At 40.0% G+C, this 23,764-nt stretch overlaps 1 protein-coding gene across 1 annotated transcript; it reads right to left on the minus strand.

The window, feature by feature from the left end:
- Nucleotides 1-3,344: 3,344 nt before the first annotated feature.
- LOC143711132 (uncharacterized) lies at nt 3,345-20,031 on the minus strand. Its single transcript, XM_077202468.1, has 4 exons — nt 19,887-20,031; nt 19,387-19,483; nt 11,786-13,022; nt 3,345-3,999 (listed from the first exon to the last, which is right to left on the minus strand). The coding sequence occupies exons 3-4, from the start codon at nt 13,015-13,017 to the stop codon at nt 3,996-3,998; spliced, it is 1,236 nt and encodes a 411-aa protein (XP_077058583.1). The 5' UTR covers nt 13,018-13,022; nt 19,387-19,483; nt 19,887-20,031; the 3' UTR covers nt 3,345-3,995.
- Between the last annotated feature and the right edge of the window lie 3,733 nt (nt 20,032-23,764).

Genomic DNA, 23,764 nt, shown 5'->3' on the forward strand with positions numbered 1-23,764 from the left:
GTCTTCAGCACCCATTCTGATACCCCGGGAAGCTTTGCCCACGCATCTGCATGAATAGCTAGAGGTAGAATGAATTCTGGGCTCTGGCCGCGGCATAACGGCGGCCGGAGAGCTCCGGTGTGCTGGGAAATAAACACTGTGTTCACAGTGTGCGAGGCGGGGGGTACGCTGATCACAGCGGGCAGCCCAGTCGCGCTCAGCTTCTCTCTGACATGTTGTGGAGAGAATGCGAGCGGGACGAGCCCTATAGGGTTCGGCATGTCTGTGAGGGAATGCAGGCGCGGGATAGCGGGCACATTCACTGCACTGATAACACTGTCGGCTCGCGCCAACTGAGAATGTGTTGTTTTCGTTTTTACAGAAACCGTGGGACATGCTTTGTGTAGTGTTTGTGGGCACTGCGTTGTGGGCACGTACACTACATTTATTGCACAACCGACATGAGTCGTTTTATTTGTGCTAGCCCTGTATTGTGTGTCTGTGTGTGGGAATGGGCACTGAGACGTGGGCATTCTTACAACACTCATAACACCATCGGCTATGGCCGGGACACCAGAAAATACACTCTTTATTGGATTTATCTGGGTAGCCGTAAAAACGTCTTTTGTGTGCAGGCAAGCAGGTTGTGGAACGGGCTTGTTTACTGCGAAGTACGCTGGAACAGTCGCATTGTCTGGAACTGAGCGAGCGAGAAGTTTTGGTGAAAATCCGGCCGCAGCGTGATTTGAACACAGACGCTTTCCTAGAGTGGCTAGGAAGGCTTTGAGACCTCGGGCTTGATTTCGATTCTCGGCCGGGGCCCGCGCTGAGGGGGGCGGCGTCCAGCAGAGCGAGAGCGCGGTCTTTGGTCTCGGGCCTGGCGGTGCTGAGAAGCGGCGGCGGCTGATGGTGCAGTCTGCGGCTGAGAGCCCCGGGCAGACGGCTGTTTAGAGCGGCCTGCTGCGGAACTCGAGCGCTTCGGCAGGAAGTGCTTCATAGCCTGTGAAGTTTTCTGCACCTCTGCGAATCCGTCCGTGAAGTCTTTGACGGCAGATCCGAAAAGGCCATCCGTGGAAATGGGCGCGTCGAGGAACACAGAGCGTTCAGCATCCGTCATCTCAGACAGCGTTAGCCACAGATGTCTCTCAGCAACGGTGAGAGAGGCCATGTTGCGCCCAACGGCTTGTGCAGCGGCTTTTGCAGCGCGTAGAGCGAGGTCCGTAGCGCTTCGTAGATCCGCCAAGCAGATAGCTTCCGGTCCTTCCTCGTCCATTTTACGGAGAAGGTCGGCTTGGAAGATCTGCAATATAGCCATTGTGTGTAGCGCCGACACAGCTTGCCCGGCGGCGGTGTAAGCGCGACCATGCATGGCTGACGTCACTCGGCAGGCTTTAGAGGGTAGCGCCGTCAAAGCACGCCGTCCAGCGGAGGGCGGACAAAGATGGGACGCTACCGCTGCTTCCACTGGAGGAAGAGAGAGGTATCCTTTCTCTTTCGCACCGTCCACAGAGGAGAATGCTGCAGAGACAGAGGTACGCATTCTGGCCGAGAAGGGGGCGTTCCACGACTTCGTGACTTCTTCGTGAAGCTCAGGAAGAAAAGGCGCGGGTCTTGACTGTGATGGAGCGGAGTCCTTCTGGAGGAAGCAACCATCCAGCCGGTTGTGCGCAGGCTGCGCGGGCGCCTCCCAGTCGAGGCCGATGTTGTCGACGGCTTGAGTGAGCAGACGCATCAGCTCAGCTTCAATGCCGGCTCGTTTCCCAGGCGGCTGGCGGGTAGCGGGGGGAGGTCTACAGAGCTCACCCAGTCCTCGCTGTCAGATGCCAGGATGGAACAGGCCTCGGCTGGTTCATCAAACTCAATGGCGGAAGCGGTGGCAGACGGCGGCCGCTGTCCATCCGTGAGTGAGTCGAGCGATGCCGGCGAATCTGGCGGGCGAACCGGCGAGCTTTGGCGGGCAGGAGAAAGCTCGGGGGCGCGCTGTGCACGGCGCTTCTTGCGGCGCGGTACCACAGCTGGCAGAAGTGCAGGCTCTGAGAAGGATGCCAGGCGAGTCCTCAGAGTCACCATAGGCAGAAGCTCGCAGTGAGGGCATCCGCCGTCAGCGAGCTCGAGAGCCGCGTGATCCTCACCCAGGCAGGAAACGCATATCACATGGCGGTCCCCGTCGCTGAGTTGGGCTCGGCACGGGCCACAGGAAGAAGGCATCTTTAAAAAGACGCTAGCTCTTTTAGAGGTAAGAGAAGTGTAAGTTGCAGAACGAACACTCTCAGCAGAGGTAAAAGGATATGTACGCCGGAAAGCGCAGCAGGTACGGCGACTGAAGGCGGCGAGGTGAAGGCCAGCGGCTTCAGGTCCAATGCTCGTCCCGCAGAAGGCTTATGTCGACGGCGCGGCTTCTCACTCTGGATCCAGCGATGCGTGTGCTTCGCTGAAGAGATGAAAATCAGTTGTACCAGCCTAATCGAGCTATATTTATAGGGCGAGACCACGCCCTTTCTGGCGGGACGTGACGAAATGGGCGCGAATCGCCCCCATTGGATGTGTGTCACGCAGCGCCTCTCTCGATAGGCTGCTGCTGTTGCTGCAGGGCAGCCAATAGGCGCGCAAGCCGCCTTGCCTATGTCTGCATGCTGCTGCACAGCGTTTTACATAAATACAAAATTAAGGATAATTTTTTGGCTTCAATATCTCGTGGAAAAGAGGTTTTCCCCATAGCATAAGATATTACGCAGTACGAGAGTACTCTCGTAAGAGAACTACATAGATAATGTAAAAAAAATATATGTTGCCATGAGTTATTGATCACATTTCCCCCCAGTGTACTTCATTGTAATGAAATTGTGTTTTCCTCTTTTGTGCAGTATTAAACAATACACCAACACTTTTATGTGTTCCCAAGCAAGTGGCTGAAGCATGTGCAGTAAGTGGACTTTTTCTAATGTTACATCAAAAGGGAAGAAAGTAGCTACAACACTTTGTAATGCCCATTTGGTTTCACTTTATTTGGATGGTCCATTTAACACATTCAGTTGACTATAAGTAACGTTGCACCTACATCTCTACTAACTCTCACTAGAGTGTTAGTAGAGTATTAGTAGACTGGTAGGGTTGGGATAGAATAAGTTGACATGTAGTTGCAAAGTTACTTATAGTCAGTAGAATGTCTGTTGGAGGACCATCACAATAAAGAGTTAGCAGATATTAAGCAGACAGTCTACTAATACTCTAATGAGAGTTAGTTGACATGTAGTTGCAAAGTTACTTATAGTCAACAGAATGTTCAAAAGGGACCATCAAAATAAAGTGTTACGGCCCATTTTTCCCCCAATGCACAGGACAGAGAAGAAACCCTCTCAGGTATCTTTAAGTGCATAAATAACTTTACTTAATTTACACTTGAGTACCTATTATTTCTAATATGAGTTGCAGGAGTCCACATCTACAGAAGAGTCTGCACAAAGCAGTGATGCAGAGGTGGTCGGTGTTGTACTTTTCCTTTTAATTTTTGATGCATAAGCCATGTGTTTGACAGGTTTACCCCTACCCCTAGAAAACAGAGTATTTTGAAAATACTTGACAACTTAAAGAAAAAAAAACTGGCACTAGAGATAGAGTTGCTTCATAGGAACTTCAGAGTAAGTGCTAATATATTATTTCACACAGAGTACAATATATATTATTTGCAGGCAAAAGATGACTTGATCACTGGCTTTCTTTACCAAGAACAATTAAAATAAAAATCAAGGAACTAAGCATATTTGTCTTGTCTTTTATTAAACATTTAATGAAATGTTTTATATTTTTTCTGATGGTGCAATGTTGTGTAATATGGCACATTTGATGTCACAGGCCCTGTCAGGTGCAAACCTCAGACTTTTCAGACACTTTAGTTGGCTAAAGTTCACTTCATTGTGTGCCCTTGTCCCGGCTAGAGCTGCATTGTAACTGGTCTGGGGTTTGGGTCAGGGAATGGGGTCATAAAACACCTGTCTCCAAGCAGGATCCTGTTGTAATCACCTGTTTAATGGAAAAATTCAGTTCTGTTAGGATAAGCATGTATGTAATACAGTGAGCTTGATATTTATATTTTTCCTTACCATGTTCAAATAATGTGCATAAATCTCTGAAAATTCTTGAGTCATGCACAGATCCTGGCCATATTTGTGATATGGAACTAGTCACACACCATCTAAGAGATTTTAGTCAGTCAACTGCCTTTTTAAAATTTGATATAATAGCCTACTAATCTGGATAAGAATCGCAATAGTAACTTGCCTGCACTGTTATTAAAGCCCGACTCCGACGAGTCGAACATTTATGCGTTTCCAACAAATTAATGATGTAAACGACATCCTCACGAGTCATGAGAAAAATGATATCTCTCAAAAAGTACACTATCGCGCTGCGCTAAAAGACTTCCCGTATCAGCTCCACTCATAAAGCCGCGATCTAATCCTGTTAACATGAAATAAGCCTGCTCGCGAGCAGGTTCAAGCTGGCGCACCTGTTGCTATGACAGCAAGTCCAGGATGAGCGTCGAAGAACCAAACAATCCAAGATCATGCCAAATCGCCAACAATCAAATCCAGCTAACTGAGTTAGCGACGTACGAAGAACAGGCCCCAGGTGAGTAAGAATCAGTCAACAAACACGGTGAGTAATGTCTTGTCCTGTTATTGTCACCTGCACTTCATGTTACATGTTTAGCATAGCCTTCCCCGTCTGCAATATAGGGTTTATATGTGATAAATGCAAGGAGACAGTCAGGCTGACGGAGAAGATTTCAGAATTAGAAACACGCATCCAAACTTTAATTGAGGATAGTAAGTGTGCTAGAGCTTTAGATACTATTTTGGATGCGCCTAGCATAGTGAACTCTTTACATGATTCGGTTCCGGCTGAATTATTGCCTGTGCAGCAAGGCAAATGGGTGACGGTGAGGGATCGCTCTAGTCGCGGATCAAAAAACCACTCTTCCGTTCCGATTACCATAACAAATCGATTTGCCCCGCTCAGTGAAACACCCACTGAGAATTCGGTTGATTGTGCCCTGGTAATTGGTGATTCGATCACACGGAACGTGAAAATAGGGACACCAGCCAACATAGTCACATGTTTGCCGGGAGCCAGAGCGCCTGACATCAAAGCAAATTTAAAAGTGCTGGCTAATGCTAATCGTAAATTCTCTAAGATTGTTATTCACGTCGGCACTAATGATGTTCGACTCCGCCAGTCGGAGATCACCAAAATTAATATTAAAGAGGTGTTTGAACTCGCAAGTACGATGTCAGGCACTGTAATTTGCTCTGGCCCCCTTCCTGTTCGAAGGAGTGATGAGATAGTTCGCAGATTGTCATCACTCAATGGCTGGCTGTCTAAGTGGTGTCCGCAAAATAATATAGAATTCATAGACAATTGGAAAAGTTTTTGGGGCAAACCTGACCTGTTGAAAAGAGATGGTATTCATCCCTCCTGGGATGGTGCTGCTCTTCTCTCTAGTAATTTGGCTCATAGTCTTAGAGACAAAACATGACAATCTGGGGCTCAGGTCAGGAAGCAGACAAACTGGCTAAACCGACCGTCTGCTAGCGGCCTCGTGTCACCAAGGTCAGATAAATCCCATCACATAGAGCCTCTTTCACCTAGATATCATCATATAGAGACTGTCCCCGAATTTGGAAATCCAAAAAAACGTCCAAACCGATCTAAGGTTAAAAATGTAATTGATATTCAACAAATAAAAAATAGATATAATACAGATGAGCAAACGATAAAGCTTGGGTTAAAAAGCGCTCATAGTTAATGATATGATTTTAGATTATAACCTAGATGTGCTGTGTATGACAGAAACCTGGCTAAAACCAGACGATTACATTACTTTAAATGAGTCCACCCCCCATGATTACTGTTATAAACATGAACCTCGCCTGAAAAGCAAAGGGGGAGGTGTTGCTGTAATTTATAGTAATATTTTCAAAACCACTAAAAAATCTAGTTTTAAATATACTTCTTTTGAAGTGTTGGTGCTTAATGTAAAAATATATAATGTAAACGATAAATCAAGTTTGAAAATTCTGCTGGCAACTGTATACAGGCCACCATAAAGATTTTATCAAAGAATTTGCTGACTTTCTATCAGAATTAGTATTGACTGCAGATAAAGTCCTAATTATTGGTGATTTTAATATACATGTAGATAATGGAAAAGATGCAATGGGATTGGCATTTAAAGACATTCTTAACTCTATTGGAGTTAGAAAACACGTGTCAGGACCTACTCATTGTCGTAATCATACTCTAGATCTAATATTATCACATGGAATCAATGTTGATGCTGTTGAAATTCTGCAGCAGAGCGACGACATCTCAGATCATTATCTAGTCTCATGTAAATTACATTTAGCCAAGGCTGCAAAGCCAACTCCGTGTTACAAGTATGTTAGACCTATCACTTCTGCCACTAAAGATTGCTTTATCAATAATCTTCCTAATCAGTTTCATCATCTCAGCTTCCCAGATAGCTTAGAAGAACTTGATATTGCAACAGAAACTTTTAACTCTCTCCTTTCCAGCACTTTAGACACAGTTGCTCCGTTGCGCTTAAAGAAGATTAAAGAAAATAGTCCAACGCCGTGGTACAACGAGCACACCCGGGCCCTTAAGAGAGCAGCCAGAAAAATGGAGCGCAACTGGAAGAAAATAAAACTAGAGGTATTTCGGATTTCATGGAAGGAGAGCTCGATTGCTTACAGAGAGGCTTTAAAAGCTGCTAGATCTGCCTATTTTTCAACCCTATTAGAAGAAAAACATAATCCTAGGTATTTATTTGAAAAAGTGGCTACACTAACGACAAAGAAAGCTGAAGCACAGAAGTTTTCAAGAAACACAGCAGTAATGACTTTATGAACTTCTTCACTTATAAGATTGATAATATTAGGGACAAAATTATAACTATGCAAACGTCTACTACAGCATCGCATCAGGGAACCGACTAAACTACTGAAAGAGATGCTTCCAGAAGTCATAGATCCTCTTCTTAACATCATTAATTCGTCTTTGTCTCTAGAATACGTACCAAAAACCTTTAAGCTGGCTATGATTAAACCGCTTGTTAAAAAAACGCAACTCGATCCTACAGAATTAGTCAATTACAGGCCGATCTCAAATCTACCTTTTCTATCAAAGATATTAGAAAAAGCAGTATCCTCACAACTGTGTTCCTTTCTTGAAAGAAATGATATCTGCGAGGATTTCCAGTCAGGATTTAGACCGCACCATAGCACTGAGACAGCTCTCATTAAAGTCACAAATGATTTGCTCTTATCATCCGATCGTGGTTGTATCTCTCTATTAGTGTTACTTGATCTTAGTGCTGCACTTGACACCATTGACCACAACATTCTCTTAAATATACTAGAAAACTATGTTGGCATTAGTGGAATTGCATTAGCATGGTTTAAATCTTATTTATCTGACCGTTATCAGTTTGTAGCAGTAAATGAAGAGATGTCTTATCGATCACAAGTTCAGTATGGCGTACCACAAGGCTCAGTACTAGGACCGCTGCTGTTCACTCTGTACATGCTACCTTTAGGAGATACCATTAGGAAACATGGAATTAGCTTTCACTGTTATGCTGATGATAATAAGCTCTATATTTCTTCCAAACCTAACGAAACTCACCAATTCACAAAATTATCGGAATGCATAGTTGATATAAAAAATTGGATGACTAGTAATTTCCTACTACTAAATTCTGAAAAAACAGAGATTCTAATTATTGGACAAAAAACTTCCACACGTAATAACCTAGAATACTAGTGATCGACCGATGTATCAGTTTACCGATATTTTTCCGATATTTAAGCATTTTCCCATAATCGGGTATCGGTTTTGTAATATCGGATTCGCCGATAAACGGCGCCATCTTGTGGCCGTTTTGAGAATTCCGCCATTGCAGCCCGCGTCTGAGGATATCAGTCAACAACAACTCTGCGCACAGGTAAAGTATGTTCTACTTGCTTTCGCTTTAATTAGTCAACTTTATTTAACATAACAGACATGCAGAAATGAGATTTGAGACATAAATGCCTGATATAGTTTATTTATGCAGTTCTAAAAAATTGAGACGAACTCATGGAGTCACGTAGCGTAATCCGTCATGTCCTGCCGCAATAAAGACGTAACTTCACATTAATTAAATAAAACAGACATGATTAGTGCATGTTGAAAATAAAAGCGCTGAATTTAATTCTCTATCTGTTGTATTTGCTCACCATTAGTCTCCCAAAAAAAGTTCGTTCAGACTGCTGAGCACTCACCGGGTTGATGATCAGGAATGCTCAAGCACGGCCACTGAACGAAACTTTTGACAAGATTATCTTGTTTAAACATCCTAGATTATATTATAATTTACTACATAGCAATTATTTCGCTAATACACATCCAAATATACCACTTTGTGGAAATTAATTATTTGTTATCTGCACGCGCTATCGCGGTTGAGTATACTTCTGTGTAAATGCATAGATAAACAGCACTTTGTCAGAAAGCATTTCATGATCTAGACCGACAAAAATATTATTAATTATAAATAACATACTAGTTGGAAAATGATGTATATGCTGTTTTGTTTGTTACTTTTCTGACAATGTTATATTCCAGCTAATATTATTCAGTGAATCAATATTACCCAGTGAATTATTCCTCACTCTTAGTTTAACCCTATTAAACGGCACATAAACCTTCTAAAACTGTTTAAAATGAATAGCATTTCTGCAAAGGTGATATGACTCCGCTGTCAATTATTTTCTCTATAGACTTTTAACATTTATTTTGCCTATTGTTAATATTGTTGCTGCTGATGCTTATAAATTATATGTATAATTTAGATATAAATTATATAATGGAATAATTTAAATGTTTTTTTATTGGAATTTGATTTATATTTGATTTATTTACCATTTATGAAAGCAAACAAAGCAGGCTTACAGGGCAGAATGCTGAAAGACTGTTTTCTACTACAACCTAGTTCTGCTTAACTGGTAGTATTAAGTTACACAACTAAAATAGCTATGCAGAAAAAAATTCAGGTAACTTAGACCCCCATGTGTTTGTATAATTTTTGTGCTTTATTTTTTACCTCATCAAAGCTTTTATTTTTAAACAAAGACACTTAGTAACAGTGCACTTTATTTTTTGGACTCAGACCCCTCTATTTATTTGTGTATGAATATAAAGGGGGTTTTTTTTGTATGCAAGGAGCAAGTGATTGTCATGAATAAAATGATTTGTTCAGTTCATTTGTGTTGTAATAATTGTGTCAAAAACAGAAGTTTAACAGTAAATCAATATCGGTTCTGCGTATCGGTTATCGGGCACATAAACGTGCAAATAATTGGTGTCGGTATCACTATAGAATACCGTCTAACACTTGATGGCTGCTCTGTTAAGTCTTCGTCGTCAGTTAGGAACCTGGGTGTGCTCTTAGATACCAATCTTTCATTTGAAAGTCACGTGTCTAGTGTCTGTAAGACCGCATTTTTCCATCTTAAAAATATATCTAAATTACGTCATATGCTCTCATTGACAAATGCGGAACAACTAGTTCATGCGTTCATGACATCAAGGCTAGATTATTGTAATGCTCTACTGGGTGGTTGCCCTGCACGCTTAATAAACAAACTACAGCTAGTTCAAAATGCAGCCGCTAGAGTTCTTACCAGAACCAGGAAGTACGACCATATTAGCCCAGTTCTGTCAACACTGCATTGGCTCCCTATAGAGGGAATGCATTAACGTCACCTTCCCACCAGAACACGCCCCCTCAGCCGGACTGAGTGGCAGAAGAGCTGCTGCGTGACTGGATTTAATAGGGGAAACTGCGAAAACGCGAGTAAAACAAACGATTATCAGTTTAAACTAAAGATTGGACTCAATATAGTGTTCCTTACAACTTACTAAAGATCCAGTGATCCATGGATATTGACATGCAGCCAGGAATCGTGTTTCCTGACATTTATATGTGCCTGATTTTGACACCGCGAAATACATACAGCAAATTTGCCTGTGAACGCTTTATATAAATACAATATAGGCAGGTCTAAATCCAGGTGATCACTTATATCAATGTTATATATATATCATCATATCGTCTAGACTTAAAACTTGTATAGTTTTCTGTCAGTGTTTATTTAAAAATGTCAAATTATACAGAATATACAGTGGTAAATATTTGATTGATGAGTTGTCACTGCAATATATAACTATATAATATATAGAGAATGATTTTACCACTAAATTCAGCATATTGACACAAAAATGATAACTGCAAATACACCTTTCGCTGCCTGGAGTCCAGTTGTTTCTATAAATTGCAGCGATCTATTTGCTTCTCTGTTCTGTAGCTTTAGGTAGTCTGTAAAAATATACCTCATATTTCTTGTCAAATCTAGTTGTACAGTCAGTCTCAAAGCTCTTTCCCGTTTTAAACGCGTTTTGTGTGTTTTTCCGCAGCATTCACGCTGAAAACCAATGCTGCCGCTCAGTGTTTTTGCCACTTAAGTGGGCGTAACCGCAGTCACTCCGGCCAACGGTGACGTCACGTGCATACCCTCTATTAAACATCGTATAAATTTTAAAATATTGCTGATTACTTACAAAGCACTTAATGGTTTAGCTCCCTCAGTACTTGAGCGAGCTCTTAACGCATTATAGTCCTTCAAGTCTATTGCGGTCTCAAAGTTCTGGCCAGTTGATAATTAACTGAATTATTCACTCAGTCAAGTGGACTATATTAGTGAACTAATGTAGGGAATAGTGAATGATAGGATATGATTTTGAACACAGCCTCTGAATGTCGACTTTGAGCACTGTTAATTCACAGTATATTCCTGTAGGCTACTTTCTCGAAAATGACAAATATCACCCCGAATGCATTTGTTCTACGGTATATTGCTGTTTTAATGGTAAACAGCATGATACTGTAAGATTTGGGTGTTTTTTTACAGCAATTTTTTACAGTGCACTATCGAGTGTATGTGCAGCATTGTAAAATTTTGAGTCATAATGAGCTGTTTTTGAAGAAATTATCCGCTTCCAAATTATGTCATTTTAATCAAGAAACTGAAACATTAAAAACCATTTTGCTCTTTATGGTGTGCGAGTGATAGAGCGCGGCAGCAACGAACCACTGATCAGCTCGCAGCGTAACAACATTGAATGCTCGGCCGAACAGCGGATCAGCTGATAGCTGTACAGGGAGCCTTATTAATCTCCATAAATATATCTAGTAGTAAAGCTAATGCAAGGGCTAGAAATCTATTAATCTTTTGCTGATACTTCCATGGAGAGCGCAGTTCATGGTTGCATAGAAACGACAGACGCCACTGAGAGCAAGCGCTTGTGGAAAGAAGGAGACAGCGGCGCGCCCACGCTTTCACTTGGTTTTACACATCATATGTCTCTGCAACAAAGTGATGTCATGCCGCACGCGTTGCTGTTTAACTCTGCACGCGTTGCTGGTCTAACTCTGTGCCACCGCATAACTATAGATGTGTTAAAAAATATGATACATATCTGAAACTAATGAATGAATGAGGCACCTATATTGCGCTACTATTTACTACTGTACACACCAAGCACTTTACAATCACATCAGGTGTCGGCCTCATTCACAACCTGGATGATTCAACAGGATCACTGTGAAACAGCGCCAACTATAGTTGGAGATAGAGTGATTTGACTGTGACTAACTTACACAGAAGAGATTTTGTTTCTCAGCACATAAAGATGAACTTCTTACCGTGATCTCAGACTGTGGTGATGTGGTTTCTCCACTGTATGGATCTTCATGTGTATCTTCAGGTGACTTTTAAAAGAAAAACTCTTCCCACACTGATCACACGTGTGCGTATTTTCTCTGCTGTGGATCCTCCTCTCATGTGATTTCAAATGGTGTGACAAACTGAATCTCTTGTCACAGTGTGAACACTTGTAAGGTTTTTCTCCAGTGTGAATCCTCTGGTGCAGTTTTAAACAGCTCGCTGTAATAAAAGTCTTCTCACACTCAAAGCACATGTACTCTTTCACACCAGTGTGTATTTTCTGATGACTTTGTAAATATTTCAGCAGTGAAAAACTCTTTCCACACACAGAACATGAATGTGGCTTCTCCTTCGTATGAACTGTCAGGTGGTTCTTCAGGCTTAATGCCCAAAGAAATGTTTTGCTGCATTGATCACATGTGAACGGCTTCTCTCTGATGTGAACTCTCATGTGACTTTTAAGGTGTGCTGATCGGCCGAATCTCTTTCCACATTGATCACATGTGAACGGCTTCTCTCCAGTATGAACTCTAATGTGAGTCTCAAGATTACGTTTGTTTGTGAAACTCTTTCCACATTTATCACATGTAAATGGCTTCTCTCCTGTGTGAATTCTCATGTGAATCTTAAGACTTTGTTTGCATGAGAAACCCTTTCCACACTGATCACACGTGTGCGGCTTCTCTCCAGTGTGGATCCTCTCATGTGATTTCAGATGTTCTGATCGACTGAATCTCTTGTCACAGTGTGAACACTTGTAAGGTTTTTCTCCAGTGTGGATCCTCTGGTGTTTTTTTAAATATTTCACTGTAGTAAAAGTCTTCTCACACTCAAAGCACATGTACTCTCTCACACCAGTATGAGTTTTCTGATGCCTTTCTAAACTTTGCAGCCGTGAAAAACTCTTTCCACATACAGAACATGAATGCGGCTTCTCCTTCGTATGAACTGTCAGGTGTGTCTTCAGGTTTGATGCCCTAAGAAATGTTTTGCCGCACTGATCACATGTGAACGGCTTCTCTCTGGTGTGAACTCTCATATGACTTTTAAGGGATGATGATCGGCTGAATATCTTCCCACATTGATTGCATGTGAACGGCTTCTCTCCAGTGTGTACTCTCAGTTCTTCACTCCCCTCCTCCACTTCACTCAGTTCTTCACTCTCCTCCTCCACTTCACTCAGTTCTTCACTCTCCACTCTCTCTTCCATTAGCTCTAAAATGAAAGAAACAAAAAAGTTTAATTGCATTAACAGTTCTTGTTAGTATTGTGTATTCACCATGGCAGGGTCCGACCGTGGCAGGTGAGCCAACTACTTGGCTCACCTGGCACGGGGACTGGTAGATTAAAAAATCCACCAGCCAAGCACATTTTTTACCGGCCAAAATAATAAACAGCCTTTTTTTTGTCACATATACATTCATTTCATTACTTTTAATTGAGATAATAAGGTAGTATGCCTATTATGTTGAATACAAACATAAAAAATTGTCCAGAGCAAAATTTGAAATGTATAATAAAAAAATGTTTTATATATATATATATATATATATATATATAGATCAAAATGTGAGAAAAATATGAAATATTACTATCATTGGGATGGAATAAAAAAATATTGTCAGTTTTGTTACCTGACTCATGGAAGGGAAGGCGGAACGTACTCGGTTACTTACGTAATGTCAGTTCCCTGAGAGATAAGGGAACGAGTGCGTTGCAAACGCTAAGGGAAAACTCCTTTTCTCAAGAAAAGAACGGCGATGGTGTAGCAGAAGCAGCCTGGCCAGCGGCGGAGTATAACTAAACTAAGGTAACTGTCGTTTCAATATTAGATTATGACTGTGGTGGCTCATACCAACATTGTATTAACAAAAGCTAGTTTGGGTCCCTAGTTTGGGACTGCAGGGCTCTAGAGTGCGGCCAATTTGGTAAGGGTGCGACTAAAATTTTCCCTAGGTCGCACCAGTGCACCTAAAGTTCTCACATTCGCTTCCTCTCCACAAAGGAGGCTTTTTGTTCTCCTCGCACTCATTGTTGGATCTGTAATGGAAATTTTACATTTAGATGTGTTTTCTACTTTTAGATGTGTTCTTTTATCATTAGATGTGTGCAACTTTTATTAACATTGAGGATTTATGTACTCATTAGATGTGTGCAACTTTTATTAACGTTAAGGATTTATGTACTCATAAGCATTTAAAGGAAGATGTTCATATAAGCTAAAGGACATTATTAACGATATAACCAAGCTGTTAGAAATGCATAAGTTAAAATAAGCTTTCTGGAACAACATGTATGTGTGACAAAAACCCAAGTAGCAAAGGGACTATGTGTACTCCAAGTGACCTATTGTTCGCTTCAAGTGTGAAATGTATGTGTGCACTGTGCAGCTTTTGATCAAACCAGAGATATGCAAGAGGTGTGAAACCAGAGATATGCAAGAGGTGTGTATTTGAAGCTAACAACAGGAAATCTTGACGAAGATGTCATTGTTCTGTCTTGACGAATTTATGTCCAACTAGAGATCTTGAACAAACACGTTTCCTTTTAAGGTAACCAAGGCAATCTTCTGAAACAGATGCAGCCTACTCAGGATGTGTTAGGGTATATAACCTGGTGAAAGGGATCAGCCCTTCGCCCTTCTCATGTCAGACTCTGTCTGTGTGTGAACTGCCTTTCTTGCAAGAAATAAACATTTGATACTTTGACTTTTCAAAGGTTTCCACTTGTCTCCTTCCTCGTAACTTTTCGAATAGAATTATTTCCACGACAGATCATATCGTGGTCTAAACCAATCAGAGATAAAGATGGGGTGGGTCTTTGCCTCTGATTGGCTGTGGTTCAGGCCTAAAATGCTACGTGCTGTCAGTGTGATTGAAATAAATTGCGACCTGAACACTAGAGAATCAGTTACGGCAATCAGCATTGACTAAATAAACGCAAGAAAACTGACGACGAAGAAACACTGTGCTTTGTAACTATTGATATGAAACAAAGTCTCAGATTTCAAATTACGTCCATTTTCCTACGAAATTCAAAAACATAAATAGTGTTTTGACGCTGTGGCGTGAGATTGTTCTGGCTCAGCTCAAGAGAAGCAGCAGCGCGGACCGATCATGATCTTCTCTTCCGCCTTAATAACACCAGTTACTAACTGGGGTGGTTACTAACTGGTTACTAACTACTAACTAACACCAGTTACTAACTGGGGTGGTGATGGCGCAGTGGATAAGACACATGCCTTTGGTGTGAGAGACCCGGGTTCGAATCCACTGTGACACACCAATGTGTCCCTGAGCAAGACACTTAAACTCTAGTTGCTCCAGAGGCGTGCGACCTCTGACATATATAGCAGTTGAAAGTCGCTTTGGATAAAAGCGTCAGCTAAATGAATAAATGTAAATGTAGTTACAGCGCGACATAAACATGATTGTGCATCTGAAACAGCATTCAAAGATAAAGTACAGCTTATCGAAATCTATATCTTTCACATGGAATCGCTAAATCAGTGTTACAACTTTAAGTTTTTATGCTGCCACCATTTAAATTATATTTCATATAACTTTATTATTATAAAAATAAATAAAAGTGTAATTTAAGTGTTTGTGTACAAATCAGGTAATTTTTACCTTATAATTTACCAATATTATAGTAGGCTAATGAAGCCTAAGGGGCTAGCTACAACTGACTCCCTTTACAGCATTAGTTGACATTTGTTTTCCTTGAGAACATTTGCCCATGTATTGTACCTGACATTCAAAATAATCAATATTGAATCGAATTGTGAAATTTGTGTCAATACCCTACCCTAACAACGTAAAAACAGCACTTTAAACATTTGTTATATTTTTAAAAAGATTTTTTTATTTTTATATACAGTATAATTGTGCTTAAAAAAAAGTATTTACCTACACCTTATTCTTGTTCAAAAGCATTTACATAATGTATATGGAGCGGGATAAAAAGGTGATTGTGGCGTTAAAGGCGACGCGGGACGAGGAAAAACGCATCAACTGTCACCGAGTTCGCTGTTGAAGACGATCATCCATTTATAATCACGCGTAACAACACAATTGTAATTTGACCATCGGGTGCGTAAGGGTTGCCAACTGTCTCGGTTTGTCCCGATTTATCTTTTAATAACCTGTCCCGGGAAATGTATCCACTCTCCCAAAAGGCTACGTGAATGTATGTTCAAACCGTGTAGCGCGCGCACAGCAGAGGGAGAGAGCGAGAGACCTTGCGTGTGTGTGCCACAAGAAGCGCATGTAATGGCTCGTTTCCACTGAGCAGTACGGTACGGTACAGTACGGTTCGGGTCGGGTCGGGTCAGTAAACCATGATCCAGCTAGCGTTTCCACCGCCAACAGTACCCTACTTGATAGGCGTGGTGTTTGCCGGAAAGAAGCGATCAACGTGATTTTCGCGCGAAGAAGAAAGCGAGAAAGTAAACACCAGTGGATGGCATACAGCAGATCTTGTCCTTGCTTCTCATCATGTTTGTCACAAGAAGACAAGCGCCGACATTAGGCATTTCTCAATACCAAGTATGTAAAGTTCTCAGCAGAGGGACTCCCGAGGACGCGAGTCCGGTAATTCACCACATGGAACAGCGCGTTCTTGAAAGCGTCACTCAGCTCGCTCTGCATGTACATTTTAGGCAACAATAAAACGAAATATGTTATAAAACACCACTCTGCCTCTTTTCGTTTTCATTTAAATACATTTTAAACATTATAGGCACACAAATGTGGTTCAGGCAATGTATAGACCTGATTATATACATGTTTAACGTTAGCCTATTTATAACAAAACGAAATATAAAACACAACCCTGCATCTTTTCGTTTAAATTTAAAAAAATATTAAACATATTCCAGGCAATATGTGCATTTGTACAAATGTTGCAATAAACAACATTACAGTGATAATCTTGTAATAAAAAATGACAAAACTCAACCCTATTTCTTTTTGTTAAATTTCAGTTCTATCAATAATAGCCATTATAAAAGTATAAGTAAAAGGTAACGTTACAAGAAGCTATACAATAAGAAATAAAGCAAACAATTCAGTCAAATATACAAATTCAGCGCTAGTCTAACGTTAACTTTACAACGGAAAAGTTATAGCCTAAATATATGAAACTTCACTTAGCCCGCAGCCAAAACGATTGGCCAGGGAACGAATTATCGATTCACGAGACCAAAGATCACCTGTTAGATATACACAAGACGAATTACCACTAGCTGCTACAGAGTCAGCGGCAAACGTCAGAACGACTAGCCGAGGAAAGGCTGTTCCAGGTGGGGAACATGAGCGCCGAGCGCCCGGTGATCGCCTAGAATGGATCAAATTATCATAAATCATTATAAATAAACCGCAGATTTGAGCTTTAAACAACTACATTCTCGCCTCAAAAACTCTTAAAACTACATTTCGTGAAAGAATAACCGTAGTATTATATTCCAACTGTATATTAAAAAATGGCGCTTCTTATGTTGCCATTCCCCTCGCGCAAGTGACGATCTCTGTCAACCAATCAGCGTTTTGCAGTGAGTCTAGCTCCACCCTTTAGTACCGTACCACTGTGCTAGGTACCCCAACGGAAGGGTACCCAAAAAGTGGTACGGTACGGTTCGGCTTTTTGGTACCATTCACAACTTTTGACAGTGGAAACGCAAATAATTGCGTACCGTACCGAACTGTACCGTACCGTACCGCTCAGTGGAAACGAGCCATAACTTGCATGCGCATGTAATGTATGTATGTAAATGTAACGTTATGTAAGAAAGAATGTTTAATTCGCACTCGCGAGAAAAGCACATGCGCGATAAATGACGTCAGAAAAGCGTCAGTACATTATAACCGGTTATGGTCTATTACTGAACCGATACCGAATCGTCCTCGTCTGCATCGCGGTGCATCGTAGAAATGATTAATTTCGACACCCCTATTATGTACATAACCGTAATTAATAATCGCAATTACAATTTCAAGGGAATAATCGACAATTATGATTTTTGTCATAATCGTGCAGGCGTTAAATCGTGCAGACAAGTTTTGGTTTGGTTTTACACTGCAATTATGCGAGCGCACTAAAGAACTTTACGTGACATACTTGCGTCTTTTCGTCATCTATGTGGGCTGCATCTTGACATTGATTGGTTTGTAAATGGACGTGCGTCTGACGTCAGCGTCTTGTCAATTCGGCGGGTAACTTTGACAACATGAATGAACAGACGCAAATCGTTGCAACTATATTGTTATTTTTATGGCATAATTACCTGTAGCACCAACTATACACAAGGCTAGTTCAAATTTGCCAAATGAACGTCCTCGTCGTGCGAACATTTTATCGTTGCCAGCAGAAAAGGAGGAGAACACACACACACACACACACGTACGTGTGCTACCACGGATCATTTTTCCTGCCAACTTTTGTTTTTTCGCTATGCGGGAACCACCGGAACTTCCTCTAAAAGGTCTGAAAGTCCGAACCATAAACGAACCAAACCTTTGTTCAGTTTGATCCGGACCGAGACTACCTCTTTTCGTCGGACCAAATTTCGTCTGTTTGGTCCGGACCGTGGTCCGAGGTTTGTTTCACACCTGTAATTTTGATTCGGACCAAACTGAAAAGTCCGAAAGTCCGGACCAAACAAGGTAGGTGTGAAAGGGCCCTAAGTTTTAAAGAGATTTTTTTATTTACTATTCATATATTTTTTTATATATATTCCTAGATATATTTGTTGCACTGTTTTTTCATACAGTTATATTGTAAAACTAAAAATACCATTTTCAGTTTAGTTTTACATTTTGGCTGTGGCTAAATAATATATTACTGCCAAATGTATGCCGGATAATATTACCAATTCTAGTTCACTGTATGTATTTGTTCATGTTTTATTAAGGGATAGGTCTGAAACACGGCATAAAATAAATATCAATTCACTCAGGGGAGAAGAGGAAGAGTTGCTGCATTTTTAGAGTCATAACGTGGATCTAAGCGAGTTCACACCGGATTCACAAAAAAAGTTTGTCCTGAAAGATGGAGCAGTTCCCACTTTAAAAGAAAATGTTTATGGACCACAACATGTAAGTACGCTTTATGCTTTGCCTTTGTTGGTGTGTTTTCCATCGCTAGTTTCTACTGTTTTATTTATCTTGTAGCAATGCTGTTTCAAACACATACAAACTTTATTTGAATCCTACCAGCGAACTTTGAATGTTGCTGGTGTTTATTAGATCTTTAATGTAGAGTTTACTCGCGCGCTCGCTTGACTACAGGAACGTTAAACATGATTCTATAATGTAAACATTTTCTTTACTGTGGTAAAACCATGGTTAGACTCACTCTCATTGTACTGGACAGATATTTGTCTACAGTTTTAGAGAGAGAGTGAGAGACACGTGTGTGTGTGTGTGTGTGTGTGTATGTGTGTGAGTGCTGATCAAATAATCCCTAGAGGTAGAACGATTGTATGAAATGCATTAACTTTTATGCATGTTTTAACATAGCATTTACAAATAATCGCGTATAGAAAAAGTATGAGACATCTTAAAAAAATAAAAAAACATACCTTTCTGAAACGGCCTGTAACAGCCGTTCGTGCGCAAGTTCTGCTCGATTCCTCTCCACTAATATTCTCTGAGTTTGATTCGGGCTTATTGACGCTTCTGTTTACAGGGCTGCCAACTCTCACGCATTGGCCGTGAGACACACGCATTTGATTGGTTTCACACGCTCACACGCCACACTCCCGATTTCTCACGCTGAAGTGTCAACCCGGTCGGTCAAATGCCTGAAAGATGAGTTTATCTATAGATCTACCTGTTGAGCCACTCGTGATCGACTAATTATACCGCAAAATAGTTAAAATCTCCCGTAATCTAGAGCGAGCGCGCACGCGAGACATAGATTGTGCTTCAAACCGGGTAGCGCGCACGCAACCTTGCGTGTGCAGAGACGCCCCCCGTTGGACAATGCCATCTCCATTCCTCCATCCCCCCCCCCCCCCCCCCCCCCCCCCCCCCCCCTTTGGAGAAGTCTCACGCCAAGCTAAACTCAAAAGTTGGCAGCTCTGTGTTTATAATACACCGGAGCACATGCAACCATAGACATCTAGGCTATATGATGTCTATATGATATGATCTATATGATGTCTATGCATGCAACTGGTAACCAGACCGTATGAGAGCCTAAGTCCCTCCCCTCCGCTTCCGGCTCATGTGACCTTATTTTGGAAAAAGCATAGTCAATAGCGATAGACAACTTATCTTTTTATTCCGTCTGAACTGTGCCCATATTACACATATGATGTTTGTCAATTTATAAGATAATTATGAAAGTCAAAAAAGTCGCAGTTTGTCATAAAACAGAAGAGTAACATTTATTTTGTATGTGAAAATCACTCAATGAACTACGTCTCTCGTCTCGCACTATACGCCACCGTCCGTACACACAAATACACAAAAAGTATTCTCGTCGCTTTATAAACTTAAGATTGAGCCACTGGAGTCACTTGGACTATATTAACGATCTCTTTAAAAACATTTTCTGGTCCAGCAAGTTATAATGTCCTAGGGAGTGATCCAGCTCTCAGATTTAATCAAAAATATCTTAATTTGTGTTCTGAAGATGAACTAAAGTCGTACAGGGTTGGAACAACATGAGAGTGAGTAATTACTGACAGAATTTTTATTTTTGGGTGAACAAAGCCTTTAATTATATTTATGTACATCTCAGGTTAAACTCCATGATGTTCACTTGTAAGGAAGAAGGCCTGTTTTTTCAGTGGTCTGAATATCTTTATTTCTAGAAGAATTTAGCAGTTTTATGAAAAATAAAATAAAAAAGTTGACATGAAACTGCACGTTCTCTGTAAAAAAAAATACATTTATTTTAATTATTAAATTATTATTTTTTGTAATAGACATATCAGGTTAACATTATATTTTTAGAAAAGAAAATCATGAAAATTGCCTTAATTTTGAATGGATTTTTTCCCTTTAACACACATTCTGTCAGCTAACTGAAAAATGTAAATTTTGTGTAAATGCATGCATTTTTATTCTGGTAAAAAATATATTTTTTTGTGAAATTATACTGCATTGTCTCTGTAAAATATAAATAAATAAATAGATAGATAGATAAATAAATAAATAACAGTGTTCATCAAGCCTTCCATCAACATGATAGACAAACAGGAGACAAATTCATGATAAAAAAATAGTAGAGTGTAATGAATAAATGTCTATTGAAATAAAGTTTTAATTATTGTTTCACAATATCATCGTATGCCACTGAAAACATTAAAATGGAGACATTGACTGGTCTCTAACTTATTTGTGAAGACACATAACAAGTTAATGTTCCATTAAGTAAAAGTGAAGTTAAATCTATTATTAAGGAAAATATTATAGAATGGCAGGAAAAATGGAATACAGATAATAAGGGGCGGCATTTATATAATATAAAAAAATGCTAGATACTAAGAAAAGTATAAATGGTAGAAATAGGAAAGAAGAGGTCATAATGACTAGGATGAGACTTGGACACTCAGGACTGAACGCATCGCTCTTTATAATTGGAGTTCACGAGATGGTTTATGTGAGAATTGTGGGGAAGAAAGAAACAGTGGAGCATGTGATATATGATTGTAAAAGGTATGATGAGGAAAGAAAGGAATTTATATCATTTAAACGAAAGAGGGAAGGTTAATAAGGATTTGGCATCTAGGCTTTTTGTTAGGTTATGATTTTAATAGAGAAAGAGTAGGATACAGAATACTAATAGAATACATATATAATATTCAATTCAATTCAAATGTATTTGCTAAACAAGATAAAGCTTTCACACATGATACTGCCCTGCTAAAAAAAACTATAGAAACCATTCCAGAAATTCTATTGGATTTAATGGTTTTCATGGGAATTTTATTGGTTGTAATGGGAATTATAGTGGTCTATGTGGGTCTCTACTGATATGTCTTGGGTTCTATTGGTATTTCCATTAAATCCTAATGAAATATGTCCAAACACACTACAAAAAAGAATTCTGTAGTGGTTTAAATGGTAAAAGCCAATGGTTCCTATTGGTATTTTAATGGAAACCATTAGAATTTCTGTGATTGTTTTCCAACTTTTTTTAAGCTGGTCTGATCTTCTGTCCTTGTCTAAAGAAATAATTACACACACACACACACACACACACACACACACACACACACACACACACACACACACACACACACACACACACACACACACACACACACACACACACACACACACACATCGTGCTTAATGTTTTATTATCAAGGTAAACACATTAAATTTATCAGTGTCTGAAAAATTCACCAACATAAATGAGTTTCACAGCACTAACACTGTTTCAGCTTTGATCGCCTCGGTGAACACGTAATAAACGGGGCGTTAACATATAAGCCTACTTGCATTTTATGGTTGTCAGCTTTGTTGCATTACATTTACTTCACCAAGAGATGGTGCTGCAATTTCTATCTGAATGAAGCTTCCAGTAATGAACCACTTTCAACACAATTGTATGAGAAAGCAATAATGCTTCCGAACGCTTCATTTGGCCATCACTAATAATCTGTTATATTTCTTAAAAGTTGTTCTGATCGAAGGACTGGGAAAAGTAATTTTATTTAGAGACATTGACATCAATAATCAGCCTGTGAATCTCAACAATGGTGACAATAATAAAGCATGTTGAAGTGTGTTCTGGGTGCCACCAATCAAAACTCATTCATGGCTCCCAGCATTCATTGCGGTGTGAATACATTATGATCTGATTTGTCTTAGAAACAATATTAATTTAAGTCAGAGATTAGACTCTAAATGAGTTCAGTGATTCAGGTCAAATGATCATGTCAAAACATAACCAACACCATCAGATCATGCCTTTACTCTTTGTTCAGCTGGCTGTTCACCTCTTAGTTTCAGCAGCCAATTAAAAGCTAATTAAAAAATGTAAGAGTCAAGAGCCAAACTAAATAAAATACTGATCACCCTAATGGTGACTTAAAATTGTGCTTCTTTCTCCTTCAGTGATTCTGCTTGTTAACATCAGGTGTCTTCAATAATGCTCAATTGCTTGATTGATTGCCTTCAGTTAATTTACGCCCGTGGCGCTGACCGAGAATACATTTTGCCTTGTGTATCTCGTTGGGTTTCCCATTTGGCATTCTTTATTGTTATAAAATACCCCAAACTGCATGAAAAACACACACAGAACATAAATCGTCGTATTCATATATTTATTTGGCTTCATGTTTAATCTATATGTTTCTCTCAGAGTGAATGAGCTCTTTAACTCAGACACGCACAGAAGAAAACAGCGCTCGCTCTTCAGATTGCATAATAATTCAATAATAATTCAGTGGAAAATGAATAGAAAGGATTATCTGAATAAAGAACGTGTGAGAATAAATCTGTTCGCAGACCCCAATGATTAAAATAACTCAACATCCATTCCCTCCTCTCTTCAGGAATACTTTTTCCTTCTTTGTTTTTTTCTTTTTTCAAAACAGCGCCACCACTCTCACACTTTCTAAAATGTTTAATGTGAAAAACTCTTAAAGTGGCTTAATGTACTAGGCTAAGCGGCAAGCATTTTCTTTAATGATTTTCTATGGGAGGAAATTGCTTAACGTTTAATTAAATGCATTGCGTTCATATTCTGGGCTCATCTGCTTTTCTGTGCATTGAATGCATTATTATACGATGTTTACTGAATTTGGTCTTTTGCATAGAACAGAAAACCAAAAACTTTTCTTTGTTTCTGTTGCTTTCTGAGCTTAAAAATGTAAGCACACGTGTTTGACACTATAAGCAAGACAAATTTGGAACAGGCCATTCTGAGATGAATTTAAGCATTGAAGCAAAAAAAAAAAAAAATGCAAAGCTGGAAAGGTTTAGTTAATAAATGTATTT

Source organism: Siphateles boraxobius, unplaced genomic scaffold, assembly GCF_051911475.1.
Source record: "Siphateles boraxobius isolate OS27281-9 unplaced genomic scaffold, OSU_SipBor_1 49, whole genome shotgun sequence".
In the NCBI taxonomy this organism is placed as follows: domain Eukaryota; kingdom Metazoa; phylum Chordata; class Actinopteri; order Cypriniformes; family Leuciscidae; genus Siphateles; species Siphateles boraxobius.